The 15,327-nt window shown below is 56.8% G+C and overlaps 2 protein-coding genes across 4 annotated transcripts in view; both read right to left on the reverse strand.

Moving 5' to 3' along the window:
* Positions 1-710: 710 nt before the first annotated feature.
* On the reverse strand, positions 711-1,243 carry LOC111944287 (nucleoside diphosphate kinase D, mitochondrial-like). The gene is made up of 3 exons (XM_086854962.1): positions 1,224-1,243; positions 1,030-1,135; positions 711-968 (listed from the first exon to the last, which is right to left on the reverse strand). The coding sequence occupies exons 1-3, from the start codon at positions 1,232-1,234 to the stop codon at positions 711-713; spliced, it is 375 nt and encodes a 124-aa protein (XP_086711088.1). The 5' UTR covers positions 1,235-1,243.
* A 4,489-nt stretch (positions 1,244-5,732) lies between these two features.
* XPO6 (exportin 6) overlaps positions 5,733-15,327 on the reverse strand; it is a 54,984-nt gene continuing 45,389 nt past the window's right edge. For all 3 annotated transcript variants that reach the window (XM_023936472.2, XM_023936473.2, XM_086853757.1), the window contains 8 exons: positions 14,075-14,264; positions 13,288-13,443; positions 11,991-12,105; positions 11,346-11,517; positions 10,823-10,984; positions 9,066-9,164; positions 7,596-7,826; positions 5,733-6,389 (listed from right to left, as the gene is read on the reverse strand). In XM_023936472.2, coding sequence (XP_023792240.1) covers positions 6,288-6,389; positions 7,596-7,826; positions 9,066-9,164; positions 10,823-10,984; positions 11,346-11,517; positions 11,991-12,105; positions 13,288-13,443; positions 14,075-14,264 — 1,227 coding nt within the window. In that variant the 3' untranslated portion in view covers positions 5,733-6,287. The remainder of the gene's footprint in view (positions 6,390-7,595; positions 7,827-9,065; positions 9,165-10,822; positions 10,985-11,345; positions 11,518-11,990; positions 12,106-13,287; positions 13,444-14,074; positions 14,265-15,327) is intronic.

Raw genomic sequence — 15,327 nt, forward strand, 5'->3', positions numbered from 1 at the left:
CCCACCTTCACAGCTCACACCCCACCCTGGTCTCTTCCTGTCACCTGCAGAGCCCCTGCAGCCCCCCAGGCACGGCCCAGCTCTTCACAGGGCCTCCCAGCACAGTTCCAGTGCTCCCAGGGACTTCTCGAGCTTCCCGAGCCTCCCAGTACTGTCTCAGTGCTCCTAGAGACATCCCAGTTCATCCCAGAGCTTCCCAGTACCAATCCAGTGCCCGCAGGGACAGTCCATGGACGCCCAGAGCTTCTCAGAGTCTCCCTGTTCCACCCTAGTGCTCCCAGGGACATCCCAGTGCCTCACAAAGCTTCCCAGTACTAACCAGTGCCTTCCACGGATGTACCAGTGCATGCCAGAGCTTCCCAATACAGCCTCAGTACTCCCCAGGGACAGCCCAGTGTCTTCTGGGGACATTCCAGTGCCCTCCATGGCTCACCCAGCACCTTCCGGAGCCTTCCTGTAACACCCCCAGTGTTCTCTGCTGTTACCTCAATGCATCCCAGAGCTTCCCAGTACCACCCCAGTGTCCTCTGGGGACATCCCAGTGCATCCCAGAGCTTCCCAGTACCACCCCAGTGTCCTCTGGGGACATCCCAGTGCCTCCCAGAGCTCCCAGCCCTTGCTGGTGACATCCGAGGGAGGAGACCGAAGTCAGAGCTGGAGGCAGCGGGGTTTATTGGGGGCAGGGGGTGCCCCCCGGCCGCGGCCTGACCCTAGAGCCCGTAGATGCTGTCCCTGTCCCTGCTGTCCCAGGCCACCAGCTCGTCCCTCTGGAACCAGAAGCTGATCTCCCGCTGGGCCATCTCCACGGAGTCACTGGCGTGGACCAGGTTCCTGGGAGGGGACAGGGATGGGGACAGTGCCACGGCCGTGGTGATGTGCATGCTGAGGTCCCCCTGGATGGTCCCCACGGCGCTGCTGTCCCCAACCATGGCCCGGGCGCACCGCACCACATCGTAACCCTCCCACACCTGCGGGACACGCACGGCTGAGTCCCCTGCGCCCCCCGGGACCCCCGAACTGTCCCCTCACCATGGCCACCACCGGCCCCGAGGTCATGTAGGCGACGAGCGCGGGGTAGAAGGGCTTCAGCCGCAGCTGCTCGTAGTGCCGGTCCACGAGCCTCCGGTCCACCTGAGGCAGCGTGGTGACAGTGACACCCTGCCGGTGTCCCCCAGCCACCCCCGCTCCCGGAGCGGCGCTCCCCGCCGGGCCCCGGTCCCTGGAGCAGTTTCATGGCCACCAGCTTGAAGCTCGGAGCGCTGGATGATGCGCGGGTCACCGAGAGTCACTGCGGCCACCGAGAGTCACTGCGGTCACCGAGGGTCACTGTGGCCACCGAGGGTCACTGCGGCTACCGAGAGTCACTGCGGCCACCGAGAGTCACTGCGGTCACCGAGGGTCACTGTGGCCACCGAGGGTCACTGCGGCCACCGAGAGTCACTGTGGCCACCGAGAGTCACTGCGGGTCACCGAGAGTCACTGCGGGTCACCGAGGATCACTGTGGCTACCGAGGGTCACTGCGGGTCACCGAGGGTCACTGCGGTCACCAAGGGTCACTGTGGTCACCGAAGGTCGCTGTGGCCACCGCGGGGCCCCACCAGACACGGTGGCAGCAGGACCCCGAGGCCGTCCCTGTCCCCATCCCGTCCTGGGCCGCGTCCCCCGGACAAGCGGTGCCTCTCAGGCTGCTGGGGACGTGCCACACATGGGTGCTGGGGACACCTGCTCGAAGCAGCCTTTGAGCCAGGGGTGTCTGTGCCGTGTCCCGGCGCTGGGGACTCTGTCCCTGCCCCGGGCCCTTCCCCGCCCGGAGGGTCCCCGGTCACAGCGCTCCGCTGGCAGAGAGGAAAATCGGTGACCGAGGGACAGCAGGGTCCCACCCGCCGCTGGCCCCGCCACAGCCGCGCCGCAGGAGGGGACAGAAGCCCCCAAGGGACATCCCGTCCCCTGAAGGGACAGAGGGGACGGGAAGGAGGGGAGGGAGGGAGGACACTTCACTGCCAGCGGTGGTCCCAGTGCCGGAGAAACCGAGCCCGTGAGCGTCCCCGGGCACTGCTGAGCACGGCTCGGCTTTGCAGGGTCCTGCCCTGTCCCCCCAGCACTGTCCTGGGGACACTGAACCCTTGGGACCTGCAGGGAGCGCCAGCTCCGGCCTCTCCCCATCCCGGACAGCAGAGCCCGTGAGCCGCCACCCGGCCGGGATGGAGGGACGGGGACACCGCCAGGGGATGGGACAGGGTGGGGACAGGGTGGGAACAGGATGGGAACAGGATGGGAACAGGATGGGGACAGGATGGGGACAGGATGGGGACAGGAGCTCTGTGGGGCGGCACAAGCAGGGGACTGGGGAGAGGACGGGGATGTGGAAAGGGAACCCAGGGGCAGGAGGGGGAAGGGGCTGAAGGCCCCCAGGGTGGGACAGGGTCCCCAGGAGCAGGATGAGGGTGGGACAGGGTCCCCAGGGGCAGGATGAGTGGGGGACAGGGTCCCCAGGGGCAGGGTGAGTGGGGGACAGGGTCCCCAGGGACAGGATGAGGGTGGGGACAGGGTCCCCAGGGGCAGGATGAGTGGGGGACAGGGTCCCCAGGGACAGGATGAGGATGGGGACAGGGTCCCCAGGGGCAGGATGAGTGGGGGACAGGGTCCCCAGGGACAGGATGAGGGTGGGACAGGGTCCCCAGGGGCAGGGTGAGGATGGGGACAGGGTCCCCAGGGACAGGATGAGGATGGGGACAGGGTCCCCAGGGGCAGGATGAGTGGGGGACAGGGTCCCCAGGGACAGGATGAGTGGGGGACAGGGTCCCCAGGGGCAGGATGAGTGGGGGACAGGGTCCCCAGGGACAGGATGAGGGTGGGACAGGGTCCCCAGGGGCAGGGTGAGGATGGGGACAGGGTCCCCAGGGACAGGATGAGGATGGGGACAGGGTCCCCAGGGGCAGGATGAGGGTGGGACAGGGTCCCCAGGGGCAGGATGAGGGTGGGACAGGGTCCCCAGGGGCAGGATGAGTGGGGGACAGGGTCCCCAGGGGCAGGATGGGGATGGGGCCGTGTCTCACCGGAGCCATAGCAGCGGAGCCCGGGGTCAGGCTCCCGTCCCTCCCCTTAAAGCAGCAGCCGGGGCCGGGCGGCCGCCGCGCCTGCTCGGGATATCCCGGGACGGAGCATCCTCCCCATCCAGAGCGTCCTGACACGGAATATCCTGACACGGAACAGCCCAGTTTGGAATCCCAAACCCTGCCAGGGTGGGAGCACAGCCCACACCCATCCCGAGGGCAGGAACCAAACCTGCCTCGTGCTTTGCCCTCGATTCACCAGGCAGGGAGAGGCTGGGTCAGCCCAGGCCAGGCTGAGCTGGGGCACAAGGGAGTCCCCAGCCCCGGGAGCAGCCAGGACAGGGTCCCCTGTGGGGCACAGACCTGCCCTGAACACAGCAGGTGCTGGGGAAGGGGTGCAAGACCCTGGGGGCAGAGGAACTGCCCAGGTGGGAGCCCCTCTGATCCCTTCTCCAAGCCCATTCCAGACCCCAGGATGGGAAATCACTCTTTGCTGGGCTTCCCATGTGCTCAAACACCTCACAGGGAGAACAGCTTGACAAGTTCATGGAAAAGCCTGGTTGCTTTGAGCCCATTTCCCAAATCTGTGCTGATCTGAAGGACTGAGGAGAATCCTGAAGGCACACACAGAACCAAGCTGAGGGCTGGGCTCTATCCCACTCTCCCTTCCCAAGGCACAGGGAATGGGGGGACAGAACCCCTGCCAGAGCCTGGGGGCTCTGGGGACCTGCTCTGCTCAGCACCATGGCAAAAAACACCCCAGTGGCTCCCCAAGGACAAATGGACTCAACAGGTTGTGAAAAAGAGACTTCCTGCCCTCAAGCAAGGGGCTGGGAGTGAGGAAAAGTCCCTCTCCAGGGTCTGCCAGGCCAGGGGGAATGGGACAGAAGGGTGGCAAAGGGGAAAGAGGTTTTAGGACAAGGGGTGGCAGATTGGAGCCTGGGTTTTGGGCACCTGGCAGCTGCTGGCATTGACCAAGGGAAAATCTTGTACTCTCACCCCTCTGTCAAGCCAGGAAAGAGAAGCAGCATGAGCCTGGAGATCTGCACTGGGATGAAATCCCTTCAGCCCAGCTCCAAAGGGAGCCACAGCCAGGGAACTGCTGGAGGAGGTGGCTGCCAGCTTCCAGTGTCCCCCAGTGCAGCTCAGGGCAGGGCAGAGCTGCTGAGAGCGCCCAGGAACAGCTCAGGAACAGCTCAGGAGCAGGGCAGTGTCACCAACCACACCAGCCCTGCTCTGTCATTGCTCCTCGGCCAGCGAGACACGCAGAGCAGGGCCCATTTAAAGATCCTTTTGCACTCTGGAATAAACATTCTATAGGAGTCAAGGAAGCAAAAGCTCACAGAATTCTTTTTAAGGCCCAGTAGACCACGAACCAGCCCAGATGCCACCTGGACTCTGCACTGGATGTTCCAGCAGGAACAACAAGGACTCCAAGGTTCATGTGGAGACTGTGGCAGTAACTGTGTTACTGCAGGTGTGGCTGCAGGGAGCTGGCACTCACCATCACCCACCTTCCCCTCTTCCCTCACCCCTCTGGAGGCAGCTCAGCCCTCACCTGCACAGGCTGGAGCAGGTGAGGCACATCCTGGGCATTTGGACTCTGCTCCAGGACAGGGAGCCCAAACATCCAACTGGTGCCAGTTCAGAGCCTGGGGGCAGGGACTGCACAGATTTTCCAAACAGCATCCGTCACCTCCCAGTGGCAAACCTGCACAGGGAAGGGGCTTGTCCACAAAACTGAAACAGAGGAACCAGGGAGTGCTGCCACGCTCCAGCTCACCCCTGACACCTCCCAGCTGCAGCCACATCACACCCACGTCTGCAAACATTCCTAGCAGAACATCTCCAGGAGTGCTCCCTTCCCAGTGCCTGCTGCTGTTCCTGCCACTGCAGCTGCCCACTTAACCAAAGGGAATTAAGATTCATTCCATAGAATTGTGGAATGGTTTGGGTTGGAAGGGACCTTACAGCCCAATCCCATCCCACCCCTTCCATGGGCAGGGACACCTTCCACCATCCCAGGCTGCTCCAGGCCCCATCCAGCCTGGCCTTGGACACTTCCAGGGATCCAGGGGCAGCCACAGCTTCTCTGGGCACCCTGTGCCAGGGCCTGCCCACCCTCCCAGGGAACAATTCCTTCCCAATATCCCATCCATCCCTGCCCTCATTCAGCCTAAGGCCATTTCCCCTTGTGAGAAGTTCCTCTCAAATTTAATCTATTAAATATAAAAATGAAGACTGATTTAACACTGCTTCCTGACCAGAAATCCTTCCCAGTGGCACGATCAGAGATCCACAAACCCCACACAATCTGGTCCTGCCTGACTGGTGTCAGGGATTTTACCAGACAGATGCCACTACTGGGGCACTGGTCAGAGGGTGAATTTGAGCTCCAGGCTCCCTGGGAATGGGGAATTCCTTCCTGCAGGCACTTCATGATCAATTGAGACAAGAGTGCTGGAGGGAATGAATGGATCACCACAGCACGTGACAGAAAACACAACGAGGAGACAGCAGAAGAAGAAGAAGCCACCACTGATCTGCACCTTCCATGAGCTGTTGGACTTGTTGGGATCCTTGCTGGCTGCTCCTCATTCCTGATCCTGGGAAAAGCTGTGGATCACCACGTGTTCATTTACAGAATGACTTAAGAGGGAAACTAACCCAGCCCCAAGTTATTTAAAACAACAAAGTAAGCACTTTATTCCCATTAAGCATGTTGTTTTAGTATCACAATGGAATGATGAGAAAACGTTTAAAAAAAAACCCAAAAAAGTCTCTAAATCCCCGCCAACATCGGGGAGCTTTTCAAGGCAATTTAAAAACAAAGGGAGTGACAGAAGTGCCAAACCAGTCCCAGGTCAGGAGCCTCCTCCGAGAGCTGGGCGGGGCAGGAAGGTGGAATGACACGAAGGTACGAATGTCTCAAGTGGTCTTTGGCGCTTCTGCCTCGTGTTTGATACGGACATGATCTCTCCAGACACCTCCAGATGCAACAAAGTGCTACAGGAGCCGAGGGAAAGCCCCGGGAGAGGGATTTCCCAGCAGTCGGGATGCCCCGGGGATGGGCATTAAGACACATCCTGCTGGCTCCGGGCTCGGGCAGGGAGAGCTCAAAGGAAGCGGTGGAGAGCGGTGGATCCGGGGCAGGAAGGCCCGGGAGGAGAGGGGGAGCTGCAAACCGAAACACGGAGCTGTTCCCTGCGGAAGGGAGGAGTCCAGGGCAGTCACTATAACTTCACAGTGCCCGGGGGCAGGCTGTCGTTGCACAGTCTGTAATAGCGCAGGTCGTTCACCAGCCTGTGCACGTTCTGTGTGAACGAGGGCAGGTCCTGCAAGGGACACAACAACAACAACTGCTGCGAACGGCCAGCACAGAGGGGCACACCCCCCGAGGGTGTTCACACAGCAACAGATCCATCCTGACCCGGCCTCAGCACAGGCAAATCCAGTTTCTGGGGCTGAGATGGTTTCAGAGCTGACTGCAGGGATCCAGGCTCTGCTCCCATCTCTGGCTTCTCATTGTGCAGCGAGGCCCCAGCGAGAGGAACGCTCATGGAATCATGGAATCATGGAATGTCTGTGCTGGGAGGGGTCTAAACCACATCCAGTTCCAACCTCCTGCCATGGACCTTCCCCTGTCCCAGGCTGCTCCAAGCCCCATCCAGCCTGGCCTTGGACACTTCCAGGGATCCAGGGGCAGCCACAGCTGCTCTGGGCACCCTGTGCCAGGGCCTGCCCACCCTCCCAGGGAACAATTCCTTCCCAATATCCCATCCATCCCTGCCCTCTGGCACTGGGAAGCCATTCCCTGTGTCCTGTCCCTCCATCCCTTGTCCCAAGTCCCTCTGCAGCTCTCCTGGAGCCCCTTTAGGCCCTGCAAGGGCTCTGAGGTGTCCCTGGATCCCTCTCTTCCCCAGGTGAGCACCCCCAGCCTGGCTCCATGGCCGGATGCAGCACTAATTCCTTGCTGCCCTCCTGCCAAGGCTCCTGGGTGTCACACACTCCCTAACAAGCGCTGACATTCCTGAAGAGCAGTTGCCTTCTAGAGCCAAGCAATTTCCCCAGGGTTCCATTCCTATCTTCACCCTTGGTCTCCAATTCCCATCCCCTCCCTCAGGACAGGGAGCACTCAATGGACAACTCTCAGTGAACGGAAGCAGAACCTGCTGCTCTGCAGTGCCATTCCACTGTTTCCTCCCCACACATGAGGGGTTTGCAGGAATTGGGAGCCTTTGCAGGTACTCTGTCCTTACCGTAACCCTCAAACATCTGGCCAGCAGCTGGAGCGAGATTTAGGTGAGGACCTGAGCATCCCACTTGGGAACATATCTACTCCAATAAAAACTTCCTCCAGGACACATTCCCTGACTCCCACAGCACCCTGCAGCCTGAGGGATGAGCTGGCAGCTCTGCCACCCGCAGTGAGGAATCCTTGGCTGGGAACTGCTGGGCACAGAAGCGTTGGGAACAAAAGGCCTGGAGACATTGCCAGCTGCAAACTGGCAACACCACAATGCTGCAGGTCCCCTCCTTACCCTGTCCATTTTGAAATTCCTCCCCAGCACGTTCTTCTGGTTGGAGTCCACGCCGTCACAGCTGGCCAGGAACTCGGGCAGGAAGGCGGAGTAGAAGCCGTCGAAGTCCACCGAGGCCATGTTGTAGGTGGCGATGCCGATCTCCTCCTGCAGCAGGTCGTGGGATTTGTGCACCAGCACCTGCAGCAGCACGTTCACAAACTGGAACAGCATCGTGGTCCTGAAGATCTTCTGCACAGGGAGAAGGGCACTGGGTTAGGGGACTTCACTCCTCCCATGGGAGGGCAAATCGAGCAAAGACAGAGCAGCCCCGGCTTCAGCGGAATCTCCAAACTCTGGTGAGTGCTGAGATGATTTTTTTTCAGCCAAGTCAGATCAAAAATGGCTAAAATAAGCTCAATTAGTATCAGCTTGAAAGTTAACATTAGATTTGGCCAGACTTACATGGTCTGGGGTTTTAGACCTTGCAGGACCTAAAGGGGCTCCAGGAGAGCTGCAGAGGGACTTGGGACAAGGGATGGAGGGACAGGACACAGGGAATGGCTTCCCAGTGCCAGAGGGCAGGGCTGGATGGGATATTGGGAAGGAATTGTTCCCTGGGAGGGTGGGCAGGCCCTGGCACAGGGTGCCCAGAGAAGCTGTGGCTGCCCCTGGATCCCTGGCAGTGTCCAAGGCCAGGCTGGATGGGGCTTGGAGCAGCCTGGGACAGTGGAAGGTGTCTCTGCCCATGGCAGGGGCTAAAATTAAGTCAGCTTTACAATCCCATCCAGCTCAAACCATTCCATGCTCTGACCCAAGTTTTAAGTTTTGATGCCACCAGCATCAAGTCCCCCTCCAATTCCAGCCAGGTGTTCCCTGCACAGTGCTCCTGGCAGCCAGGGAATGTGGTCAGATGCCTGGAGTCGGCCCCAGGCACCTGTGAACACAAAGGGCTGCCCTTCAGGTGTGACCACAGATGAGAAAGTGAAAGCTCTGCTTTCCCAGGCTGACCAGATTGCCTGGATTCCAGATTGAATCCTTCATGGCAGCAGCTAAGGGGAGGTTACAGGGCCTGGAGGATGGGTCCAAAGAGAGATGGAGACTCCCATGGGCAGTGACCTGGGAATATTTGGTACCTGCAGCTGCCCAGGTGGGAATGCTGGAGGCACTCACTGTCCCACTGATGATCCCAATTCCTGCTTCCCCAGACAAACCTCACTGTCACTGTGTGTTCTCTGCTCTCCCTCACTGTCAGAGGAGGGAACACATCCAGGCTTTGTCTGACTGGAGCTGGGATCCCTCCCATTCCCAGTTCCCACTATCAGGGGGGTGGTAACTACATTCCAACCTCCTGGAACAAGGCAACAACCCAAAGGCTGTGGCACAAAACCCCCAAATCCTGACCTGGACTTCCCAGTAGTTTAAAACCAGTCCCAGGACAGCTCCCACCACTTCCCAGGCCCAGAGAGCACAGGCTCAGGTAGGACCCACCTTGTGGTACAGCTTCTGCTTCGTGTTCAGTGTCTCCAGGTAGAAGAGGTTCTGTTTGAACAGGTGAATGTCAGGCTGCAGGAAAGACTGGCCAAATGCCTGGGAACAAAGCACAGTGGGAGGAAGAGGATGGAGACCAGCACAAACATCAGACCTGCCAGGTAAAACAACAGCATTTCACAAAGCCCTGGGAGCCTCAGTGCAGCAAGCCAACAAGAGACAGCTCAAATCACCTGTGCTGCCACCAGATCCGTGGGAATGACATTTTGGTGGGAACAGGGGCACATCCCTGCAGAGCAGCTGCCAAGCTGGGTCCACTGGGAACAGGCAGGCCAAGCTGGCACTGGAGAGGGCCAGGGATGCTGAGCCCAGCTCCCTGGGCAGGCAGGCTGCTCAGGAAGGGCAGGGCTGCTCCTCAGGGATGTCACCTAAGGCACCACAGCACAGGGAACAGAGCAGGGCACACCCCAGGGTGGACCCTCAGTCTCAGGCAGGAGCCCAAGAAGACATCACTGCCCTGATTTAGGATTTGGAGATGAGCCCTGGGAGCCAGGGCAGTGAAGAGCCCAGAACAAAACCTGCTGGACCCTGAGCTGGTCTGGCAGGGCTGCACAGCGTGTGATCAAACATCTTTTCCACCCTGAACACCTCCAAAACACGGGACAGGGGGTGAAGGTGGATGAGGGCAGCTCTGTACAGAGACAGGCAGCAGGATTTTAACAGCTCCTCTTCAAGGCCTGGTGAACAGAAGAGTTTATTCTCCCACATGATCCATTTATTGTCAAATGGACAAAAGTGACCCAGATCCCATCAAGACTGAGCCAGTTCTGGCCTTAGATCTCAGGTGGAAATCAGCACACAAACTATTAATATCCCCCACACAAAGCACTGCCTGTGGGGACACAGAACATCAGAGTTTTGTATCAGAGCAACAGGAGCTGAGGGGTAAAACAAGCTGTGCAGTATTGTCACCCAAAAATGAGATTATTACATAAATATCTTCCAGAATGAGGCATTCAAGAGACTTTGGAAGTGTTACACAGCTACAGGTGAAAGAGATGCTTGGACAGCCCAGCACAGGAACCAGCCTGGGTTTCATTCACACCAGAAGGTGGCAGGAGAAGGGAAGGCCAGAGAGAAACAAGAGCCAGTTTATGTCAGTGCAAGAGCTCCCTCTCCACATGTGTACCACAGAGGACCCACTTCCTCCAGGCACTCCAAGATGGGGAAACTCTCCCAAAGTCCTCCCACCTGCAGTCCAAGGTGATCCAGGAATTGCAAAGGAACTCAACTGGCCAGCTCTGACTGAAGTAACACACAGAACAGTCTGTTATTCTTAAAAATGCCAATGTCCCAACCAGCACCCAGAAGGTGCTGTGCCTGCCTTCCAGGGCCTAAAGGGGCTCCAGGAGAGCTGCAGAGGGACAAGGGATGGAGGGACAGGACACAGGGAATGGCTTCCAGTGCCAGAGGGCAGGGATGGATGGGATATTGGGAAGGAATTGTTCCCTGGGAGGGTGGGCAGGCCCTGGCACAGCTGCCCAGGGCAGTGGTGGGGTCACTGTTCCTGAAGGGATTCAGAAGGTGTGTGGATGTGGCACTTGGGGACACGGGTTAGTGGTGGCCTTGGCAGTGCTGGGGGAATGACTGGACCCAGTCTCAGAGGGCTTTTCCAGCCTTGATGATTCTGTGATTCTGTGTTTGATGAGCTCCCCTGCAGGACAGCTTCTGGGGAGTGCTGGGAATGGCTGAGTTACCTGCATGATGGCACTGAACTGGGCTTCATTCTCCATCTGCTCCTCTGCCACTCCCCTCTGGACACTGGCCAGCACACTGGATTTGAAGAAGTACCTCCAGTTGTGGTGCAGGACCCGGAAGAGCAGCTCAAACAGCTCTGCCTTCACATCAGGGGATGAGCGCTGGCAGGAGAGGGGCACAGAGCTCAGAGCAGGCTCCTCTGCTGGGATCCCACCCTGGGTCCCACCCACCCAGGGCTCTGCAGCCAAGCCCTTCTCCTGCAGGAGCACCAGACCCAGCAGCTGTAGGATCCTGCTGGAAACACATGGCTGACTCTGAGTTGTACCTACCTAATTTTAGCTTCTCTTGAAATCCCTGACAGAATCCTCCACCCACCCTCCTTTCCAATCCCACTAACCACTCCCCCACAGGGTGTTTTCCCTCCATCCTTTCAGCTCTTGGAAATCAAAGCTTCACTGCTGCCACCCCCTCCTCCAGCAATGAATTCCCATCCCCTTCCCCGCCCTGGGAGAGCTGCCCTACCTCTGCAATGATGGGATACACCTGCTCCATGCACAGAGAGATCACACTGGGCAGGAAGGGTTTGAACACCTGGCCTGGCTCCTGCACCACCACCTGCAGGATCTTCAGGAACTTCTCCACCACCCGGCAGCCCGTGCTGCCCTCGTGCAGGATGCTCTCTGCCAGCTGCTCCCTGGGACACAAACAGCCATTAGCAACATTCCCAGACATCCAAAGGCTCAGCTGCATTTCTGGAAAATAGGTGATGCCTCTAAAATGCTCAATTAATAGTGGGCAAGCACATGAAGCCACACGAGGGAGGGAGGTTGTGACTGAGGGTTGACACACTCCTCTCACCAACAAAAGATGAGTGAGGGGACACTCTCAGACCTTGGGCAGGAGCTAACAGGGAATGTGAGAGTCCAGTTCAACACCCCACACAGCCAGAGAGGCTGTGGGAGAGCTGGATTTACACAATGGCAGGTATGACTGATGAGCATGCACCACGTCTCTCCAGACTTGTTTTCCTCAGGTTCAGCCCTGGGATGTGACAGAAGTCTGGCCACAAAGGCTGGGAACAGCCCTCTTTAGGGACAGGGGGCTGAGCAGCTCCTCAGACCAACCATCCTGAGGGGCAAGGAAGAAGTGACCAGTGTTGGGCAGTACCTGGTGAACATGTTCAGGAAGGTCTGTATGATCTGCTCAGTGAAAGGCACTCCCATCTGCACCCTCAGGCCTTGGAATAGGGTGAGGAAGAAGCTCAGCATCTCATCTGTCACATCTAAGAGAAGAGAAAAGCAAAAGTAACACGTCAAGGAAACATCCAAATGCATCAATAAGTCTTTTATGTGTAAGTCTGAAGTTTGCTCCTCCTGTTCAGGGAACCCCATTTATGCTTGGGAATTTACCAACAGGGTTGTCTGAGAAACTGAAACCATCAGCTGGCTCCTACAGGGCTTCAAGATTGTTCATCCCCTTCCAAATCCTGCCAGGGATGACAAGCACAGGCAGCACCCAAACCCTCAGAACAGCCACAGCCCTGCCAGCATGGCCTCAGCGTGCTCAGAGTGCTGGGAGAGAGCTCAGGGCCAGCTCCAGGCCCATCTCAGTTCTCACTGCTCATACAGGGTTAACAGGAAACACCAGCAAATCCAAAACATCCACGCAGCTCGGGGTGGAGGAAACAGAATCCAGCTTGTTTTTCTGGCAGGAACTGAGAAGACCCTTCTGCCTTCAGAAGTGAGCATGTGGTGATGCAGTGAGCTGATCAGATCAGCACCCAGCTGATCCTTCATCCATCCCAAAAAAGACAGGATAACAAAGCTGGAGCTGCTCAACTCCTCCCTCATCACACAGCTTTTGATTGCCAATAAATTGCAATTGATGAGGCTGCCAGCCTGTTATGAACACGGCAGCTCCCTGGAGTCACAGCACCTTTGCTGCTGCTTTGGATCCTCTGCATTTCTCTGCTTTTGTCTCCCCTCTACCCCATCACTGAGAAAATCCCACCCAGCTCCAAGTGGAACAGGAGGAAGCACCCTGATGTGACACAAAAAGCAAGCTGCTGGCCAGAAGGCTGCCAAGTGACAGCCCTGGTCCCATCTCAGAAAAAAAAATCCCCAAATCCCACATCATTTCACCCAATCTGATGACAACTCTTCCTCTTCAAGCTTCTGCACAGAATGTAAATGGCAAAAAGAGCCAGAAAAGGTATTTAAAAGCTTTTTTTTATGTTTTTTTGTGCTCAGGACCAGCTCCTCTTTGAAACTGTGACAATCCTGCCTGGACCCTGGCTGGCAGGGATGTCCCTTCCCTGCTGTGGCTCAGCCCAGCTCTCCCAGCACACCCAGGCACAGCAAAGCCACACACTCCACACCCACACCACAACTCTGTGCTGCTGCTCTGGGTGTTACCAGGAGCTCAGAAAGCTACTCACAGCATGACCCCTGGCCTGAGGTTATACCTGACTGATGAATGAAAGCTGGGAAGAGGGCTAGTGAGACCTGCACGGATTCTTGCAGCGACTGATAACAGATCTGCCGGGACTTGGTGGATTCTCCAGAGACACTTTCTACAATATCTTCCAGAACGCTCAGTGTCTGGTGGATGATCACTTTGGCTGCAAAACAAGAGAAGTGATGCTTCTTGCATGTGCCAAAACTGCTAACAGGTAAGAGGAAGAGAAATTAAGCTCACACACAGAGTAATTAAAATAACTGACGTGTGACACTGCCGATCTCTGAATGATTCCTCAATGAAAAAACCCAAAAAACACCCAAAACCAGACCCAAAGCATATACAGCAGTTTCCCTGCACCCCTGCCAGGAGTTTCCTTGCATTCCTCCTATATAAACAAACCCTCTCCAGTACTTTCCAAGTCTGGAAGGAATTCTCATTTTCCCCCTTCACTTTTTACAACCACGATTTTCATTAACGCTGCTTCCAGCCAGCATTTCTAACACTACAACATTCTGTTCAGTATTCCCCATGCAATCCTTACTGTTTAAACTTCTATCCCAACCCTGATCCCACCTTCCTTAGGAAGGCAGCACTTCAGTGGATGCTTACAGGTGGGATGAGAGTGCCCTGTACAGAGCAGAAAAGCCTCTAAGAACAGAAAGAAAACACAACCTGCTCCTTTCCCCGCTCTCCCCGCAAACACAACGCTTTCTCAGCCAAACTAATTCCTGGCAAATCAGCTTGATGACACTCCCCAGTGCAGGAGGAGTGAGCAGGACCCTGGTACTTACTGTCCTCCAGCTGCACCTTCCTCTGGGGCAGGCTGGCCGTGGCCTTGAGCTGGCGGTAGTCCCTGGTGAGGGCGGACACGAGGCTGGCGTGGTTGGTGGAGCGCACAGCCCACTGCTGCTCGCTCTCGGGCAGGTTGGGCCAGGGCAGCAGCAGCACGTTGGACAGAGCCCTGCACACCAACACCTGGGCCTGGGAGGGACAGGAATCACAGCCACAGAATGGTTTGGGTGGGAAGAGTCACGGAATGGGTTGGGTGGGAAGGGAGGCTAAAGCTCATCGTGTTCCACCCCTGCTTTGTGCATCTCTGATGTGTGGGAGGCTCTGGATGAGCTCTGCAGAGCTGCCTGGACACTGAGGAGGGATTGCAGCTCCCAAAACACCCACACAGGGACATAAACCCCGAGCTCCTGCTACCCACAATGAGATGTGGGAGCAGAAAGCCACCTACAAGGGCCCAGACAGCAGCAGGGCTGGACTGACAGCAGAACCATTGAATCCTGGAATGGTTTGGGCTGAAGGGACATTAAAGATCACATAATTCCAACCCTCTGCCATAGGCAGGGACACCTTCCACCATCCCAGGCTGGCCTTGGACACTTCTAGGGGTGGATTTGCACAACTTCTCTGGGCAACAATAAGTAAAGAGACCAAGTTTTAACATTTTATCCAAGCTAATTTTTACTAGAGCACAAGCCTGGAGTGAAATGCCATTTTATGGCTGTCCCAGACACCAGGGGTGCTCACTGTTCAACAGCATAGCACGAGCCCAAGTGAAAACCACCAGCTCTGCAAAGAGAGAGACAAGCAAAGCTCCAGGGTTTAAGGCCTGGAAGCAGCTCCCAGCTCTGACAGCCCTTCCCAGTAAATCTCTTGTGTTTATAAAAACAAAGCTGATTTTACTTTCACTGCTCCTCTGGTTTACATGACGAGCTTCTGCACTTGTGCAACACTCTGTGCTTCCTTGCCAGCACACAACACAACCATATCCCAGCACTGTGGCTTTTAAGTACTATAAATGGAATATATTTATATTATTTACATTGCTTCTGCAATGTAAATACTTGAGTTTCACAAAAAAACTCTTTGTGTGGGTCAGAATCAATGTGCCTGTACTGTCAGGGGGACACACAAGAGCGGTGTTTAAGATGTAAAGATGATGCAGAACTGGGGATGGTGTCAACAAATGAGAAAAGAATCAGATCTAAGAGGTGTTTTTTTCCTTGTGCTGTTCCTTGAAACAGATCATTAATTA

This window comes from Cyanistes caeruleus, chromosome 17 (genome assembly GCF_971803275.1).
Source record: "Cyanistes caeruleus chromosome 17, bCyaCae1.hap1.1, whole genome shotgun sequence".
Classification (NCBI taxonomy): Eukaryota; Metazoa; Chordata; class Aves; order Passeriformes; family Paridae; genus Cyanistes; species Cyanistes caeruleus.

Excerpts from the sequence above, each read along its gene's own strand:
- LOC111944287 (XM_086854962.1), bottom strand. Across the intron at positions 969-1,029 it reads CGGGGCCGGTGGTGGCCATG|GTGTGGGAGGGTTACGATGT; the intron begins GTGAGGGGACAG and ends CGTGTCCCGCAG.